Below are 16,567 nucleotides of genomic sequence, written 5' to 3' on the forward strand. Positions count from 1 at the left end.
GGTGTGTTCTTGTTGTGGAGTCTGATGGCAGCAGGGAGGAAAGACCTGCGGTACCTCTCCCTCACACACCGGGGATGGAGCATCCTATCACTCACTCAGATCCCTGATTGTTTGCTCAAGAGCTACTCGGCTTTTTCCCAGCCTTGGACTTTTTTATATTTCAAGAGATCAAATCTAATTTTGACGGCTATAAAAAATTATATTTGTATGGAGGGAGAATCGTTTCTTTATTATTCAACTGAAATAGTCGCTTCAATCCAAAATTATTTACAATCAAAACCAAAATTGCTTGAATCAAAATATATTTAAAATCAAAACAAAAGCTACTTGAAGCAAAACATGTTTTCAATCTGAACAAGTTTTCAATTAAAGAAAAATATTCTGAAATTTGAAGTAATCTATATTTGTGTTTGGGATGTGCAGGACAATTGTATCTTAATGATATAATCCATATATATATATAACATCATTTAAATCTCTAAAGATTAAATTGTATTTCAACAAATTTCACAAAAAATGTACTCTATATGCTGGTTGATTTCTTTCTTTCTTATTCAATCAAAATAAATATTTTCAATTTTTTTTTAAGTCGCTTCAATCCAAAAATATATTTCAATTAAAGAAATGTTTCAATAAAAAAAATTGCTTTTCAATAAATAAATAAAATATTTTGCTATTGAAACCCTTTTTTGTTTTAGGCCATATTGGGGGTATGATGTTTGTACCTCAATAATCCAACCTAAAAAGTTAATTTAACCATTTTACAATTAAACATCTTTTTTTAAATTTATTAATAATTGAATGATAAATAACCAAATCCACCCTGGTAACGAACAACTTTTGGTTCTCCTGGACGTGTCAAACGCCAGCCAGCTGGTTGATGATGTCCTCATAGTAGATCAGGTTCTTGTCGGGGTCACAGAAGGCCGTCAACATCTCGTCCATCTCGTCCTGAGTGAAGGGCTCTCCTGGTTCGGGACGTGACGTCGGTGAAACAAGATGACGGCGACATCGTCGGTGAGTCGAGTCTCACCGTCCTGCATGATGTGCTTGGACAGCTCCTCTGGTTTCACGAAGCCCTTCTTCCCGTTGTCCAGCACCTGAGGAGACCACACGCTCTGACTGAGGTCAGTGACGAGAGACTCGAGGCTCACCTGGAAGGCCTGGAGCAGGTCTTCTTCAGAGATGGGAGGAAACCTGAGGGCGACACAGGAGAAGATGACTGTGATCCAACATCAATATTTGGTCTTTAAACGGCTTCTGCTGTCACTACTGGGACAACATTTGCATAAAAGATTCAGACTAACTTGTCTTCCAGCAGCACTTTGGTCATGGCAGGAAGAAACTTGTCGTAGCTGATGTATCCGGTGTGATCCTCGTCCATCTGGTGTGAGAGGACATGGAGGTGTATCAGTGACACCAGAACATTATTCATGGAGGTGTATCAGTGACACTGGAACATTATTCACGGAGGTGTATCAGTGACACCAGAACATTATTCATGGAAGTGTATCAGTGACACCAGAACATTATTCATGGAGGAGTATCAGTGAAACCAGAACATTATTCATGGAGGAGTATCAGTGAACACCAGAACATTATTCATGGAGGTGTATCAGTGACACCGGAACATTATTCATGGAAGTGTATCAGTGACACCAGAACATTATTCATGGAGGAGTATCAGTGACACCAGAATATAATTCATGGCGGTTTATCAGTGACACCGGAACATTATTCATGGAGGTGTATCAGTGACACCAGAACATTATTCATGGAGGTGTATCAGTGACACCAGAACATTATTCATGGAGGTGTATCAGTAACACCAGAACATTATTCATGGAGGTGTATCAGTGACACTGGAACATTATTCACGGAGGTGTATCAGTGACACCAGAACATTATTCATGGAAGTGTATCAGTGACACCAGAACATTATTCATGGAGGAGTATCAGTGAAACCAGAACATTATTCATGGAGGAGTATCAGTGAACACCAGAACATTATTCATGGAGGTGTATCAGTGACACCGGAACATTATTCATGGAAGTGTATCAGTGACACCAGAACATTATTCATGGAGGAGTATCAGTGACACCAGAATATAATTCATGGCGGTTTATCAGTGACACCGGAACATTATTCATGGAGGTGTATCAGTGACACCAGAACATTATTCATGGAGGTGTATCAGTGACACCAGAACATTATTCATGGAGGTGTATCAGTAACACCAGAACATTATTCATGGAGGTGTGTCAGTGACACCGGAACATTATTCATGGAGGTGTATCAGTGACACCGGAACATTATTCATGGCAGTGTATCAGTGACACCGGAACATTATTCATGGAGGTGTATCAGTGACACCGGAACATTATTCATGGAGGTGTATCAGTGACACCGGAACATTATTCATGGAGGTGTATCAGTGGCACCAGAACATTATTCATGGCGGTGTATCAGTGACACCAGAACATTGAATAGTTGAATTAAACTGTGACTGTGAGATTAAGATTTTTCTTTTATACTAAAAAATAATTCAATTCAATAATAATGTCTACAATCACAATATGATAAATATCATATAAAATAATAATAATAGTGCCAACATGAATAAAGACATTTTTCACACATACATTTTCATATTGTAGCATCAATTCCAACATTCAAAATCTTAAATTCAACCATTCAATATTCTGATGGAACTGATAAACTTCCATAACCATTAAACTAAAAACAACAAAAAGAGTTTTAAGGTGTGAATCCATTTTTAAAAAGTCACCTCGGTGATGAACTTGTGAACATCGGACTGACTGGGGAAGCAGCCGAGCGAGTAGATGATGGTGTCGATCTCTCTGGAGAAACAGATTTATTCTATTTCTTCTCCACAGTTTCTCCTGCTGGTCTCACCTGACGTCCACCGTGTCGTTGCACATGATGTCGAACACTTTGAAGGCCGTCTGGATCTTCCTGTGAATCCTTCTAACCTCTGAAACAAAAACATAATATTTATTAGCGTTACCATCTTAGCATGTCAAAGATAACACCTCTGAACCTGGGCTCGGTTTGTCCGTCATATTTCCTTCTGATAAAGTTTACCAGTCACAGTGTTTTATTTATTCTTTAAAGTAGAGCAACAAAGACAAAACATGATCAAACAACAACAACAATAATAATAATCAAAGACACAAATGCACATGCTAATGCTAAAGAGATGCTAGGAAGAGGCTAAAGGTGACTCAGATTAAAGTAACACATTTAGAAGATGATGGATGAATATTTATAATAAGTAAAACCTCAATAACGCACAAAATAATAAATGTAGGAAATTACATTTTTACGGATAATAAAATTTAACTCAAACTTGGCGCTAAAACGGCTAACCATTAGCAAAGATTAGCTTAGCTTGTATTACATTACTTATCTTTTTTTCTCTCTAAATTCAAATTAACTTGACATCAAGTATTATTGATATATGATTAAAACTCAGCTTTAGATTTTATAACTGCAACTGTAACCAGTCGGTGTATTTTGTATTTATTTTTATGATATATAATATTTAACAATAATTGTCAATGTAATATAAATATAATGAATTCATTCACTTAAAATGTGTCACTAAAAACAAATAGTAAGTGAGTAAGTAAGTCATTTTTATTGATATAGCGCTTTTCTAGACCAGGGTCACAAAGCGCTTAAACAATCAAAACAATATTCAATAAAGTATATACTTTAAAGGTCAAGATAAAACTGATAACACAACAGGAGTTCCAGAAAATCAAGGAAAAGCCTGAACAAATAAAAACGTGTGTTTCTTGAAGGAGTCAGTAGATCATCAAACACAGAGGGAGAGGAAGATCGTTCCAAAGCTTAGGAGCAACAGCCTGGAAGGATTTCTCTCCTCTGGTCCTGAACCGTGTTCAGGAACCATCAGTAGATTCTGATCCACAGACCTCAGAGCCCGAGCTGGGGTGTAAGTCTGGATCATATCACTGATGAAGGAGGAGGAGTCTGACCATGAATAGATCTGAAAGTAAGAACCAGAATTTTAAAGTTGATCCTGAAAGAAACTGGCAGCCAGTGAAGAGTTTTAAGGATCAGAGAAATGCGAGTTCTTCTACTAGAGCAGACAGCTTCTTCTTGTTAAGACATGTACTTCCTATAATATTAATTTGTTTTTTATCTGATTCAACAAAAACACCTGCTGCATTTTTTAAATATATTTATTTAATGTACATAATTTGGACACAAACATACTTGTAACAAACATATTATCTATTAGCAAAGCTGTCAGCAAACTAGTGATGCTCTGCAAGGGTCAGCTGGTCCACGATGTCCTCGTAATAGATGTTGTTCTTCTCAGGGTCACACAGGGCCGTCAACATCTCGTCCAGCTCGGCTTGAGTGAAAGGATCTCCTGGTTTCAAAGACCAGTTAGAAGCACAAACAGAAATGAGTTTGTCACGTTTACCTTCTTGTGTGATCCACTGTGTCAGCTCCTGTTTCTCCAGGTGACCTTTCTTCTCCTCGTCCAGGACCTGAAGACACCGAGAACCTGAGGTCGTCTGAGGTTTGAGGTCATCTTGTATGTATCTCATTCATCATCGTGAGGCCATGTTTGTACAGGTTTATGATTAAATACTATTTAAGACTTAACAACAACAGTTGCTTGAGATGACACTGATGTTTGTGTGTGTGTGTGTGTGTGTGTGAGTGTGTGTGAGTGTGTGCATGTGTGTGAACCTACAACACAGACAAACATGTTGGTCGGACCTGAAAGGCTTGAAGTAGATCTTCTTCAGTGATTGGAGGAAACCTGGTAGACACACACGCCTGCAGTGTTAGTAAGAAACTTGGAAACATGTTTGTTAAACAAATGGAAAATAAACAGCGTGCATTAGTAAAATACCACATTTGACCCTTTGACCCTCATTAGATCAGAGTAAAACATGCAAACTAACATTTTCATTTTTGTTTTTCCACTAAATAAAACCTTGTTACGTTCTTTTATTCCTTTTTTTTTCTTTGTTTCTTTGTCCTTTTTGTGAATATTTTTTACCCCTCAAAATATTTTGAGTAAATATTGAGATCATGTTATAAAGCTTTACATTTTATATACTTTTCTTTTTAATGAAAGTTTGATCAATAGCTTATAGGCATATTAAGGTTAGTTTTATGTTGATCTTTTTTTATTTTATTTTCTAACTTCCTTTTTTAAAGGGTTTTTTTCAATATCATATTTTGGCTACTAATGAGGTTGAGGTCAGAGACGAAAAGCATAGTAAATGTTTCTGACATTTTTAATTTGTATTTATTATTGTTTTAACTCTAAATAACTCTAAATTGAGTTATTTGTTTAGGATCTTTTTCCCTTTATTTCTTTTTCCTGTTTGTTAATATTTCTTGCTACTCAACAAAATTTGGGGAAATATTAAGATCATATTCATAAAAAAATATCAATTTATCGTTTGAGAAATTATATTTGGGTACATTTTATTTTGATCTTTTTTTATTTACTTCTTTACTTGCTTTGTTTTTTGTTTTTTAATTCCATTATATTTTGTCTCATTGGTTCTCTCTTTTGGTTTGACGGCCCCTCACTACAGTTTCCATATATAAGTAATTTGGCCCCTGAGGAAATTTATTTGATTTGATTGACATCAGTCGTTTTCCATGATGTTTTCTGAGACAAAGACAATATGGACAAATTCTGAACCAAAGGTTCTTCATCAAGCAACAAAGTGACCTCACTTGTTTTCAACCAGAACGTTGGTCATCGCAGGGAGAAACTTCTCCAGATGGATGTATCCAGTGTGGCTGTCGTCCACCTGATCCAACGGAACACAGAAGCGGTTTATTTTAAGACCGAACATGATTCACGTCTGAGCAAACATCCACTCGACCTCATTTATGAAGGCGTGCACGTCAGACTGACGCGGGAAACATCCCAGAGAGTAGACGATGGTCTCCATCTCCCTGAAGAGACACCAACCATCAGAACATGAGATCTTATCAGAGGAACTTATTATCTGCAGCATGGATGCTGAGCAGGAATGATTCTGACTCACAATTGTTCGTTATCGTTATGACGGGTTGTTACAATGTTTTGCATTTTATTACAAGCTTTTATAAAGTAATACATGTGGTGGACTTAAGAGCTTCAAGTGAAGCATCTTTTATTACAAATAACGTAAAATGTTGTTCTTGAGATTTGTTCAATACACTACAAAATAATATCCTCATTCTTTATTTAACATTATTAATTTAAACACACATTTAAACTAATTTAGATTGAGATTATTATCTTTAAAATGACAAGTAAAAAACTTTCATGAAGGGTTTCATGTACAGAACAGAGTTCAAGCAGACTATAATATATTTTCCAAACACACAGCTCAACTCTTCATACATATAATTACGTCGTTGGTTTTGCATTATTAAAAATGCGTATATATATATATATATACATATTTATTGTACTTACCGTACATCTACTGTGTTGTTGGACGAAATATCAAAAACCTTAAACGCATTTTGTATCTTCAAATGTAGGTTTCTTATCTCTGAAAAGTCACACAGCAACGTTAAAAAAAAAGATAAAATCAAAAAGGAAAAAGAAACGAAGAAGTTAAGAAAACTTTTTAACCTGCGCTTGGCTGCTCGTCCGCCATGTTTTTTCTACGCTTAGGCAAGTTGCCTAGCAACACACGACACGTGACCGTTATCCCGGATATAAATATATTTGCTTATTTACATTTTAAAACGTTTAACTTTTTGCATTGACAACATAATGTAATGGATTTTAAACAGAGACAAGTTCTTAGAAACTTTGAAATATCGTAAATGTATACAATTCATCCATGGTATTATTATAAGTATTATTATAAGTATTATTAAAAGTATTATTAGAAGTACCATAATGATGGACTCAGTATGTGTTTTAAAGATGGTAGAAAAACATTTATTTTTACTTAAACTGTACCAAAACATCTTGATTTCTTCATGTTAAAACACATTTTCTCACTTCAAGTGATAATTAAAATAATTTATTTTAACAACTACACATGTGTCTAATTGTATTAAAACATTTCATTTCCACACAGCAACAGTCGTTCATTGTATTTTTTGCAATATTCTATTATTAACTGGACTGATCCAGAGGAAGTGCAAACGTGCCTCAAGACAAACACCGTCATGTAAAAACATTTTCCACAAAGGAAATCATTTAAAATAAGAATTAATCGTGTTAATTATATGAGAATATCTTTCATTTGGATGCAAAAGTGTAGTTTTACATGGAAGTTCAGGACATGAGAGCAGACCAGTCCAAGAGTCTTTGAGAGGAGGATTTGATTTCACATCTCCGGCTGTCCCTGATGAACGGGCACTTGCTGCTCGTGGTCGTCGTGGGTTTCTAGTCCGACTTGTTCTTCTTCTGGTTGTAGAACATCTTCCTGGTGATGCTCTTCCTCTTCAACTACAACGTTTTCTTCCTCGTGCAGCTTTTCCTGAACCTCCGCCTCCACCTGGTGGTCCTGCTGAGGCGGCTGCACATGGACCTCAGTCTTTAGAGAGAAGAACGAAGGTTCAAGTTCAGGTTGAAGCTCAAACATCAGTTCATGGATCATGCAGGTTAGATTTTTACACTATTTATTTATTGTTCCTTTTAAAAATACATTTAAGTTCCAGAATTTAGTGAACAATGAATGAACCTCTTAACCTGCGACATAGTTGCTCTACACTCATCCCCCTGTCTCTCTCCCACCTTCCTTCTCTCTCTCATCCTTCCTTCCCCCTCTCATCCTTCTTTCTCTCTCTCCCCCTTCTTTCTCTCTCTCCCCCTTATTTCTCTCTCCCCCCTTCCTTCTCTTTCTCCCCTTCCTTCTCTCTCTCCCCTTGCTTCTCTCTCTCCCCTTGCTTCTCTCTCTCATCCTCCCTTCTCTCTCTCCCCCTTCTTTCTCTCTCTCCGTCCCCTGTCTCTCTCCCTCTTCCTTCTCTCTCACCATCCCACTGTCTCTCTCCCCCTTATTTCTCTCTCTCCCCCTTCCTTCTCTCTCTCCTCCTTCCTTCTCTCTCTCTCCATCCTTCCTTCTCTCTCTCCATCAAACTGTCTCTCTCCCCCTTTCCTTCTCTCTCTCCATCCGTCCTTCTCTCTCTCCATCCCACTGTCTCTCTACCCCCTTCCTTCTCTCTTTCCATCCCAATGTCTCTCTCCCCCTTCTTTCTCTCTCTCCATCCCACTGTCTCTCTCCCTCTTCCTTCTCTCTCACCATCCCACTGTCTCTCTCCCCCTTCTTTCTCTCTCTCCCCCTTCCTTCTCTCTCCTCCTTCCTTCTCTCTCTCTCCATCCTTCCTTCTCTCTCTCCATCAAACTGTCTCTCTCCCCCTTTCCTTCTCTCTCTCCATCCTCCCTTCTCTCTCTCCATCCCACTGTCTCTCTCCCCCTTCCTTCTCTCTCTCCATCCCAATGTCTCTCTCCCCTCTTCCTTCTCTCTTTCCATCCCAATGTCTCTCTCCCCTCTTCCTTCTCTCTTTCCATCCCAATGTCTCTCTCCCCCTTCTTTCTCTCTCCCCCTTCCTTCTCTCTGTCCATCCCCCTGTCTCTCTTCTCCCTTCCTTCTCTCTCTCCATCCCCCTGTCTCTCCCCATCTTTCTTCTCTCTCTCCATCCCCCTGTCTCTATTCTCCCTTGGACCATGAGAGGAAACTAGAGTACCTGGAGTAAACCCACAAACACAGGGAAAACATGCAAACCTCTCACAGACAGGCCTCAGGTTGACTCAAAATGCAAGCGAACCAACAACCTCCAACATTTTACATTAGCAGTCAAGGTCAACGGTTAGTGTCACCTCTTTGCGGGTCAGTGGAGAAGTGAGCAGCTCCGACGGGCCCAGCTGTCCGTCCATGTTGGCGTCATGTCTCAGGAGTAAGAAATCCACCATGGACTCCACCTGGACCCGGAGAGAAAGACGTTAAGAACCATCCTTCAGACATGAACACATGAACACGTCCTCACTTTCTTATTGGCATTTGTTCCCAGATCCTCGTCAGCGTTCATGTCCAGAAGCAGCTTCATCATTTCTAGTCCGTCCAGAACTCCGCTGTGGTCGAAGTCGTACAGACGGAAGAGGAAGAAAACCTCTGAAATGAGAATGAAATGAAAGAACCATTTAATGTCTTCATTTTTATAACTGACATGGTTTAATGTGAGGAGGGTTCCATGTGAGGTACCTTGTTCCCAGCTGTCAATCTCTGGCCCCGTGTGAGACTCCAGTTTTATCTTGATGAATTTAGATAAAAGCCTGTCAAATACAAAATCTACTTTTAATGGCGTCTTCATTTGTATTAAAGGTTCCTCGACCAGGGTTAAACACGTTAAAGTGTTACATATTTGTTTGAGGTGCAGAGACTTAACAACTATTTAGACAAGTTTGTTTTGTAAGGACGCTATGTAGAAAGAAAGTAATAAGAAAGGTTTAAATTATTTAGTATCAACTGTTGAGAATCCTCTGAGGTTTTGTTCTTGTTGTTCACCTTGTCAGCCAACAGATGGCGGTAAATGGACATTAACAAACGCTAAATGACTGGTTTCAAAACAACTATTTAAAGATAGTAAAACATATCTGATACAACTAATCCATCAAATATTAAAAAAAAATCAAAGAAATACTTGAGGTATTTTGTGGCAGGAATTCAATATGTAATCTTATCTGCGTTCATTGCATGTCATGTAGTTAGCAAGACAAAGTCCAACAACCACATGATCACTGATTCGTCCACTTCAAGATAATCCGACGCTGTCAGTTGAAAGGATAACAAAAGGTTGTTTTGTAAATAGATTATTCAACGTTACCTTCGGTCTTCTTCTCCAGACCCAAACGGGTTGGCCATAGGTGCGATGTTTTCGTTTCCTTCACTGGAATTTACATTGAAAACATGAATTATTAAGACTGAAAACACACTTTTAAAAACAAGATTATGCTGCAGCTATAAAAACACAATACTATTAGTCATTTACCAGACATTCTTGGTCAAATGAAATTAAGATGGAGCTGAAACTACAAGGACCTTGTCTAGGTTCCTACCTCACCAGTATCTAAGCAGCTTCTCTCTTCTCACTGATATTCACCTCTGATGCTACAAGGCTGACGACTGACACGTGTTTTGAGATGATCTTATCAGATGGTAACAATATTTGTTATTTTATTTAGATTTAGATTTTAATTTTCTCACATCTCGCAGCAATCATCGTGTCTTCCGCAGCTAAAGGAACAATGAAATCCTGCGAAATCCCAGCCATGACTGAGGACGAGAGGATACAGTGGACTCCGGCAGCTTTAAAAGCTGACGTTTGGATATAATTTGGTTTCAAAAGAAATTGACCAAATACTTCGTCAAGAGTCATTTGGTCTGTAAATTATTCAACACCAGAGTCAAGTACTCGACGATAATACAAATATACAATACACACCCCTATAAACAACACAAGTCTGACTATAACTACAAATAATTCAGGAGTTGTTGTTCACATCTATGTTTAATCACTTTGAAGGTTCACTTAACATTCAAAGCAGACTTAGTAACACTCGTGTCGTTGATAAAAACATGTATCCAGTACTTTCATTATTCACCTTTATTATTGCATAACTTCAAATGTCGTCTCACCTTTGAACTTCGGGTACACCTGGAGCAGCACAGGTACAGAGTGAGAGCAGCAACAGAAGCAAAAGACGTGGAACCATCCAGCTCAGGTGAGCCTCCCTCAGTGCACCTGAGACACATTTGGAAGTTACATACAAAACTAATATGTTGTTTGTCATTTACTTTATGTAAACATTGTTTCTAAAATCAGCTTTATTCTCACAACATGCTTGTTTCTATGGATGCACCACGTGGTTGATGATGCTATAAATCTTAGATGCTGACATATAGACGTGGCTCCTAGAATAGCTTCATGGCTGAAACTCTCATGGCGCTGAAGGGAAAGAATTAAACACAAAGTCGAGTACTTTCCCAACAATGTTGCACTTTTTACAATAAATAATTAGGATTATTTTCCCGGGATCGTGTATTTTTAACACCTCACCGATGAGGTAAAAAAAAAAACCACAATAACGTAAACATTTGTATTAAATCATCATTTATAGAACTAATCATATGATTTAAACACAGAGACGTAAGAAGTGAGTTCGCGTCATACCTGTCCGCATGTTGACGTGTGGACGTTCAGCTGTGACGTGTGTTGTGCAGATGTGTGTGTTTCACCTCCGTCTGCCTCGCGCCGCCCTGCTCGTGCCCGCGCCTGCACTGCGCAACCACAGAAGCCGCGCGCGCTCCCGGCTGCCATGGTGATGGGAGTGTTTTGGAATCCACGTGGAAGGAGCCGTTTGAGTCACTGCGCATGCGTGGGTTTGACTTGCGATCAGACGCGCCACGTCCACAAAGTTCTGGTTCCAGCTCAGACTGAATCCAACCTACGAGTCCCCGAGACATTTTTAAACGTTTGATTGACAATAATATTTCCAAAATTTAGATGATACATGATGAAATATTAATTAAATAACATTATTTTTTAAATACAAAATACAACAATACAAATATACTGTATTTGAGTCGCTATCATATTACATCGTCAAAAAACATGCTTTCTGCAGTTCCAGAAATAATGTACTTGCTATACACATGCATAATATTTCGATAGTTTATAGACAATAAACTAAAATAATATCAGTATCAGAACACTATCATGGTTTATTTTAACAACACAACATTTTGGTTTTACAAAAGAGAATGAATAAAATAAATAGAAGTATATGAATCAAATTATATTAATAAAAAACTACTTTTTAATTTAATGTCTTAAAATACCTTATATGTTCTCTATATGTTCCTGGTCCTGACAGAAGACTAGAATGAAACAACTAGATATTTAAAATAAAAACTAAATAAACCGATCCAAATATTTAAAATTATTTTAAGGTCCCATTTTTTAATTAAATTATTCTGAAAAACTTTCAACTCACAAAACTCGATCATTTGTTTTATTTTGATCACATTTTTCATTTGAATTATTATTTTGTAAATACATAATGTACATTATGTCTACATTATTATTTATTACTTATTTATACATTATTATAAATACTCATAAATTTCAAGCACATTCCCACGAAAGGGAGGCGTGAACTGAACCCCAAACCTACACCTTATCTGACGTAAAGCAGAATTTCAACAGCCAACATTGGTCCACAGTTCTGTTCAAGGTAAGTTACTGGTGTTGCGTTTATGATACCGACCAACTATTGCCCCCTTGAGGACAGTCTTAAATCTCTGGCAGAAGACATGTCTTAAAACATACACATCAGCCAAAACTGTCCCCCAAGAGTAATCTGCGACGGTCTAGTACTCAAGCAAGTCCTCGGGTTGTAAATCCGTCACTTGGAGGACACAAGTCTTCTTCGAAAGGATGAATATAATTGTAATATCTTAAAAATATATATAATATCTTCGGGTCGTTTATTCCCTTTCAATCCACTAATTTACTCAATACTGTATTATGTTAGTTTGGCTGCTGTCCTTTAACACATGTCTGCAGTCTTGTACATTTTTCCTCCTTTTATGATTCCAGTAATGGGTCTCTCAGGAATATTTGAAAGGTGAAGGATAATGTCTCACCGACTCAAACATTTTATTTTGTTTACCTTGATATAATTAATCACAATCGATGTATATGCGACAATACCATTATGAAGGTGTGTTTCTTTCTATACAGAAATAAATGATCATATTCTTATGATTGAAAATGTACTTATTATTTCCCTTACCCTTACCTTTTCCACCAATTAATACAATATATTTATCATGCACTGTTTTAGTAAAATATAATACACATTACTATAGCATTTTCAAAATAAGAAATATATTCGTTTTCTTCTATATAAAGTACATACTTCAAAAAAATGTAACCTGATTGTAAATACAAAAATGGAAGTAATAAAGAAAAAAAAATTGGTTCGACAAAAAGGAAACAACATTTTTTTGCTTTTATTTTTTAAAGACGGCTTCCTGTCGAAAAACATACAAAACTATTAAACCAGGCGCTGGTTTAACGTCGGGATAAACTTGATTTTTCTACAAGAGAATCGCAGTTTTGATGGTATGTACTCGACTTCTGACAGCAAAGAATATTTATATCCTGTTGTGACTCAACCAGCTGAAGGTTGCAGATGTTAGCGAGCAGCTAAACTTATTATTAATGCTATTTGTTACATGGCGAAAAATGCTAAAAAAGAAAGAAAAAAGGGGGGGGGGCATTGATTAAATAAATATTATGCATTTGTGTCGTGACATTATTGTTTCAATGATTCGACACGTTTTCAAGGTGTTTAGTTTTTTCGAATTAAAATTAATTTCCTGCAAAAGTTGTTTGCTGACGTCACTTCCGGAAGTGAAGGAAGCTCTGGATAACTAGGGTTGAATCAGTCATATTGTAACAAATAGTGTTGAGATCAGGTATAAAAAGAACATAAATCGATCCTATTCTGAAATGTTTCTTTTTAATTTTTTATTAAATTGTTTGACAACATGTCGTATATCCAAGTATGAGTTTATATTTAAATAAGTATGTAAGTAATTTATATTTATAGAGCGCTTTTCCAGACCAGGGTCACAAAGCGCTTAAACAATCAAAACAATACTCAATCTACTCTTATATATATATATATATAATATAATGTTCTTTTTTAGGTATTATGTTTATTTTTTACACCATTATTTGTCTTGCACTAATGCATATTTTATGGAGTTGTTTTGCTGTAGCAAAAGTTAACATTTAGTGTTCAGAACCATTTTTTTTTTTATCATCACTAAAAACTATTAATTTCAGTAACGATCGCTTCTCAAAACTAAAATACGGGATCAAATGAAGATGTGAGCATTTAAAAATAGCGTCTCGACTGTATAGATCCAACAGATTTAATGACTGTTTACGTCCCATATAATGTTCTGCCACTGCATGTGTTCCCACTTCCCGAGTCACGCAACTGCTTCACGCTGTTTGTTCTCAGCATAGCCGGAGTGCACTCACATGCATACCCACACATGCAGGCCCAGGAACACAAACAATCCTTCGCCCGTTCGGTTATGTAACCAGGATTAGGGTCCCACTCTTCGGTGGCCCCGACTGTCATAACTTTAGGTGATATTTTTAACCCGGGACCCTGAATTTAAATCAACAGACGCTTCTGGTGTTAATGGTCGCATTAAGTGTAGCTCATGTGACCCTCATGTTCACGGCATGAACTCACCAGAAACACACACTGACTTTTGTCGCTGCATCTCTGTCACTCAACGACGCGGAAGATGATGCTATGATGCAACGTAGCTTTAAGATCAGTGTCTTTGTAACTACATGCATGAAGAGTTGTGTGGGTGAATTACATTTACATTTACAAAAACAGTTTTCAAGCTAAACGTACCTGGATATCGTACTCATTATTGACATAAGTTGGTATTTGTTAGTAAAATATTCCTGTCATTTATTTCTAATATATTTTAATCGTAAAAGATTTCACTGAATTTTGAAGTAGTGCTGTGAATTTCCTCACAGCCAAAAAAAAAAAGCCAAAATACGATTAAAATATATTAATTAATAATATTAAGTAATAATTTAAACATCATAATGTTTTTTTTTTACAATACTGTATCGATAATGAACTGCACCGAATCTATTTTATATGAAATCAAATAATTCATTTTTTATTTACAGTTAACATGTAAGTATGTAAAGAGTTTATTAATTTTGTTGTTGCAATTAAAATTCCTGTCGCTAGATGGCAGATTACCTTCTCCGACGTTAAAAGAACAATGAAATCCTGCAAGATCCTGATGATGACTGAGGACGAGAGGATACAGTCGACTCCAGCAGCTTTTAAAGCTGATGTTTGGACATATTTTAGTTTCAAAACAAATGAAAGCAGTTACGACTTCATCAAGAGTCATGTGGTAAAAGAGTCAAGTACTCGACAATACTACAAATATATAATCGTTACTACAGTATCACAATATATTGTATTATTTCTCAATTACAAAACATCACATTAACTTTTAATAACTGCCAGTTATTATATTTATCTTGGATACAAAGAGTATAAAAGAAGAAAAATGACTTGTTTTTATAAAATTATTCTACAACATAAAATCAAAATAAACAGTAACAGTTGTATTGTTTCATAAAAATCTAGTAAAGACTCAAACGGGTGTGTTGAGAACTTTTAACTCAACAGTGTCTCACCGGAAGATCAGTCACTTATTTAGTGAGTCACAATGGATGTGTTTTAATCGCTGTCACATTCCACCGGAGAATTCTTCTGGGTTCAGGTCATTACGACTGGAGTACCAGGAAGCTCTAATTCTGTCAGAGTAAACACACACACACACACACACACACACACACACACACACACACACACACACACACACACACACACACACACACTGACGCACACACACATACACACACACACACACACACTGACACACTGGCTCAGAACCGATCCAATGTGGGGCTGATTTGAACTCACAGAGGATGTTTTCTCTTGCACACTCTGTACCTCACACACACACACACACACACACACACACACACACACACACACACACACACACACACACACACACACACACACACACACACACACACACACACTGGTCAGTTCCGTTTCATAGACCACTAATTGCAGCCTCCTGTCCAGCCGGGACCGTTCGCATGTCATCAAGTTGGGGTTATTTCTCGGCAGGTGTCTGAGGGTCAGAATAAATGTCCGGAACAATCGTCCACGCCAGAGCGATCACCGTAGAACATGAATGTTAAAGGTTTATGTTCTCTTCAATGTACAAACTTCCACTGGCTCACGTGTCTTAAGTTTGTTCTGTAGCCACTAGCACCAGAGTGGGTCCAGCTGGATTCATCTGTTTTGAAATGACACTGGGTAGATTTGTTTCTTTTATGAAACAACATGACACAGAGACTAAAAATAAGAGTAAAAGGGATTTGAAGTGTGTTTGTTGAAGAAAAACTCATAATTAAGATGATTTCAACCTGAGTAGCGATTACATTTGACACTCCTGGTGTATAAAGTACATTTTAACAAGTTTAAAAGTGATTAAATTATAGGAGTGTAAGAAAACATCAACACACTTAAATATCCAAGTATTTTATTATAACATACTAAATTAAATTTCAACAGCAATGCACCATAAAAAAACATTTAAATCATATTTTATTTTTGGAATGGTTTTTTATGGTTTATCTTTCAACAAAGTGCGTAGGAAAATAAAATTCAAACATTCAGAAATTCACGGCGTTTGTTAATTTTTGTGTTGCAATTAAACATCTGGCCACTAGATGGCAGCAGTCTTTATGTCCTCCACTGCTAGTGTAACAAGGAAATCCCGAGAGATCCCTGCAATGACTGGGGACGAGAGGATACAGTCGACTCAAGCCGCTTTTAAAGCTGATGTTTGGACATATTTTGGTTTCAGAACAAATTAAATCAGTGTC

General features: G+C 37.1%; 3 protein-coding genes across 3 annotated transcripts; all 3 read right to left on the reverse strand.

Annotated features, from left to right (window-relative positions):
- Positions 1-359: 359 nt before the first annotated feature.
- Positions 360-3,084, reverse strand: LOC148076382 (dynein regulatory complex protein 8-like). Its single transcript, XM_087793198.1, has 7 exons — positions 3,063-3,084; positions 2,918-2,996; positions 2,790-2,862; positions 1,308-1,384; positions 1,155-1,197; positions 1,034-1,100; positions 360-968 (listed from the first exon to the last, which is right to left on the reverse strand). Exons 1-7 carry the CDS (start codon positions 3,082-3,084, stop codon positions 859-861), a joined length of 471 nt encoding a protein of 156 aa, XP_087649324.1. The 3' UTR covers positions 360-858.
- Positions 3,085-4,214: 1,130 nt separating this feature from the next.
- On the reverse strand, positions 4,215-6,567 carry LOC148076383 (dynein regulatory complex protein 8-like). The gene is made up of 6 exons (XM_087793199.1): positions 6,492-6,567; positions 5,911-5,983; positions 5,759-5,835; positions 4,781-4,823; positions 4,479-4,545; positions 4,215-4,424 (listed from the first exon to the last, which is right to left on the reverse strand). Exons 2-6 carry the CDS (start codon positions 5,977-5,979, stop codon positions 4,306-4,308), a joined length of 375 nt encoding a protein of 124 aa, XP_087649325.1. The 5' UTR covers positions 5,980-5,983; positions 6,492-6,567; the 3' UTR covers positions 4,215-4,305.
- Positions 6,568-6,998: 431 nt separating this feature from the next.
- On the reverse strand, positions 6,999-11,287 carry cgref1 (cell growth regulator with EF-hand domain 1). The gene is made up of 7 exons (XM_087793435.1): positions 11,207-11,287; positions 10,672-10,777; positions 9,860-9,922; positions 9,238-9,308; positions 9,023-9,147; positions 8,856-8,957; positions 6,999-7,572 (listed from the first exon to the last, which is right to left on the reverse strand). The coding sequence occupies exons 1-7, from the start codon at positions 11,214-11,216 to the stop codon at positions 7,363-7,365; spliced, it is 687 nt and encodes a 228-aa protein (XP_087649561.1). The 5' UTR covers positions 11,217-11,287; the 3' UTR covers positions 6,999-7,362.
- Between the last annotated feature and the right edge of the window lie 5,280 nt (positions 11,288-16,567).

This window comes from Callionymus lyra, chromosome 6, assembly GCF_982586985.1.
Source record: "Callionymus lyra chromosome 6, fCalLyr1.hap1.1, whole genome shotgun sequence".
NCBI classification, from domain to species: Eukaryota; Metazoa; Chordata; class Actinopteri; order Syngnathiformes; family Callionymidae; genus Callionymus; species Callionymus lyra.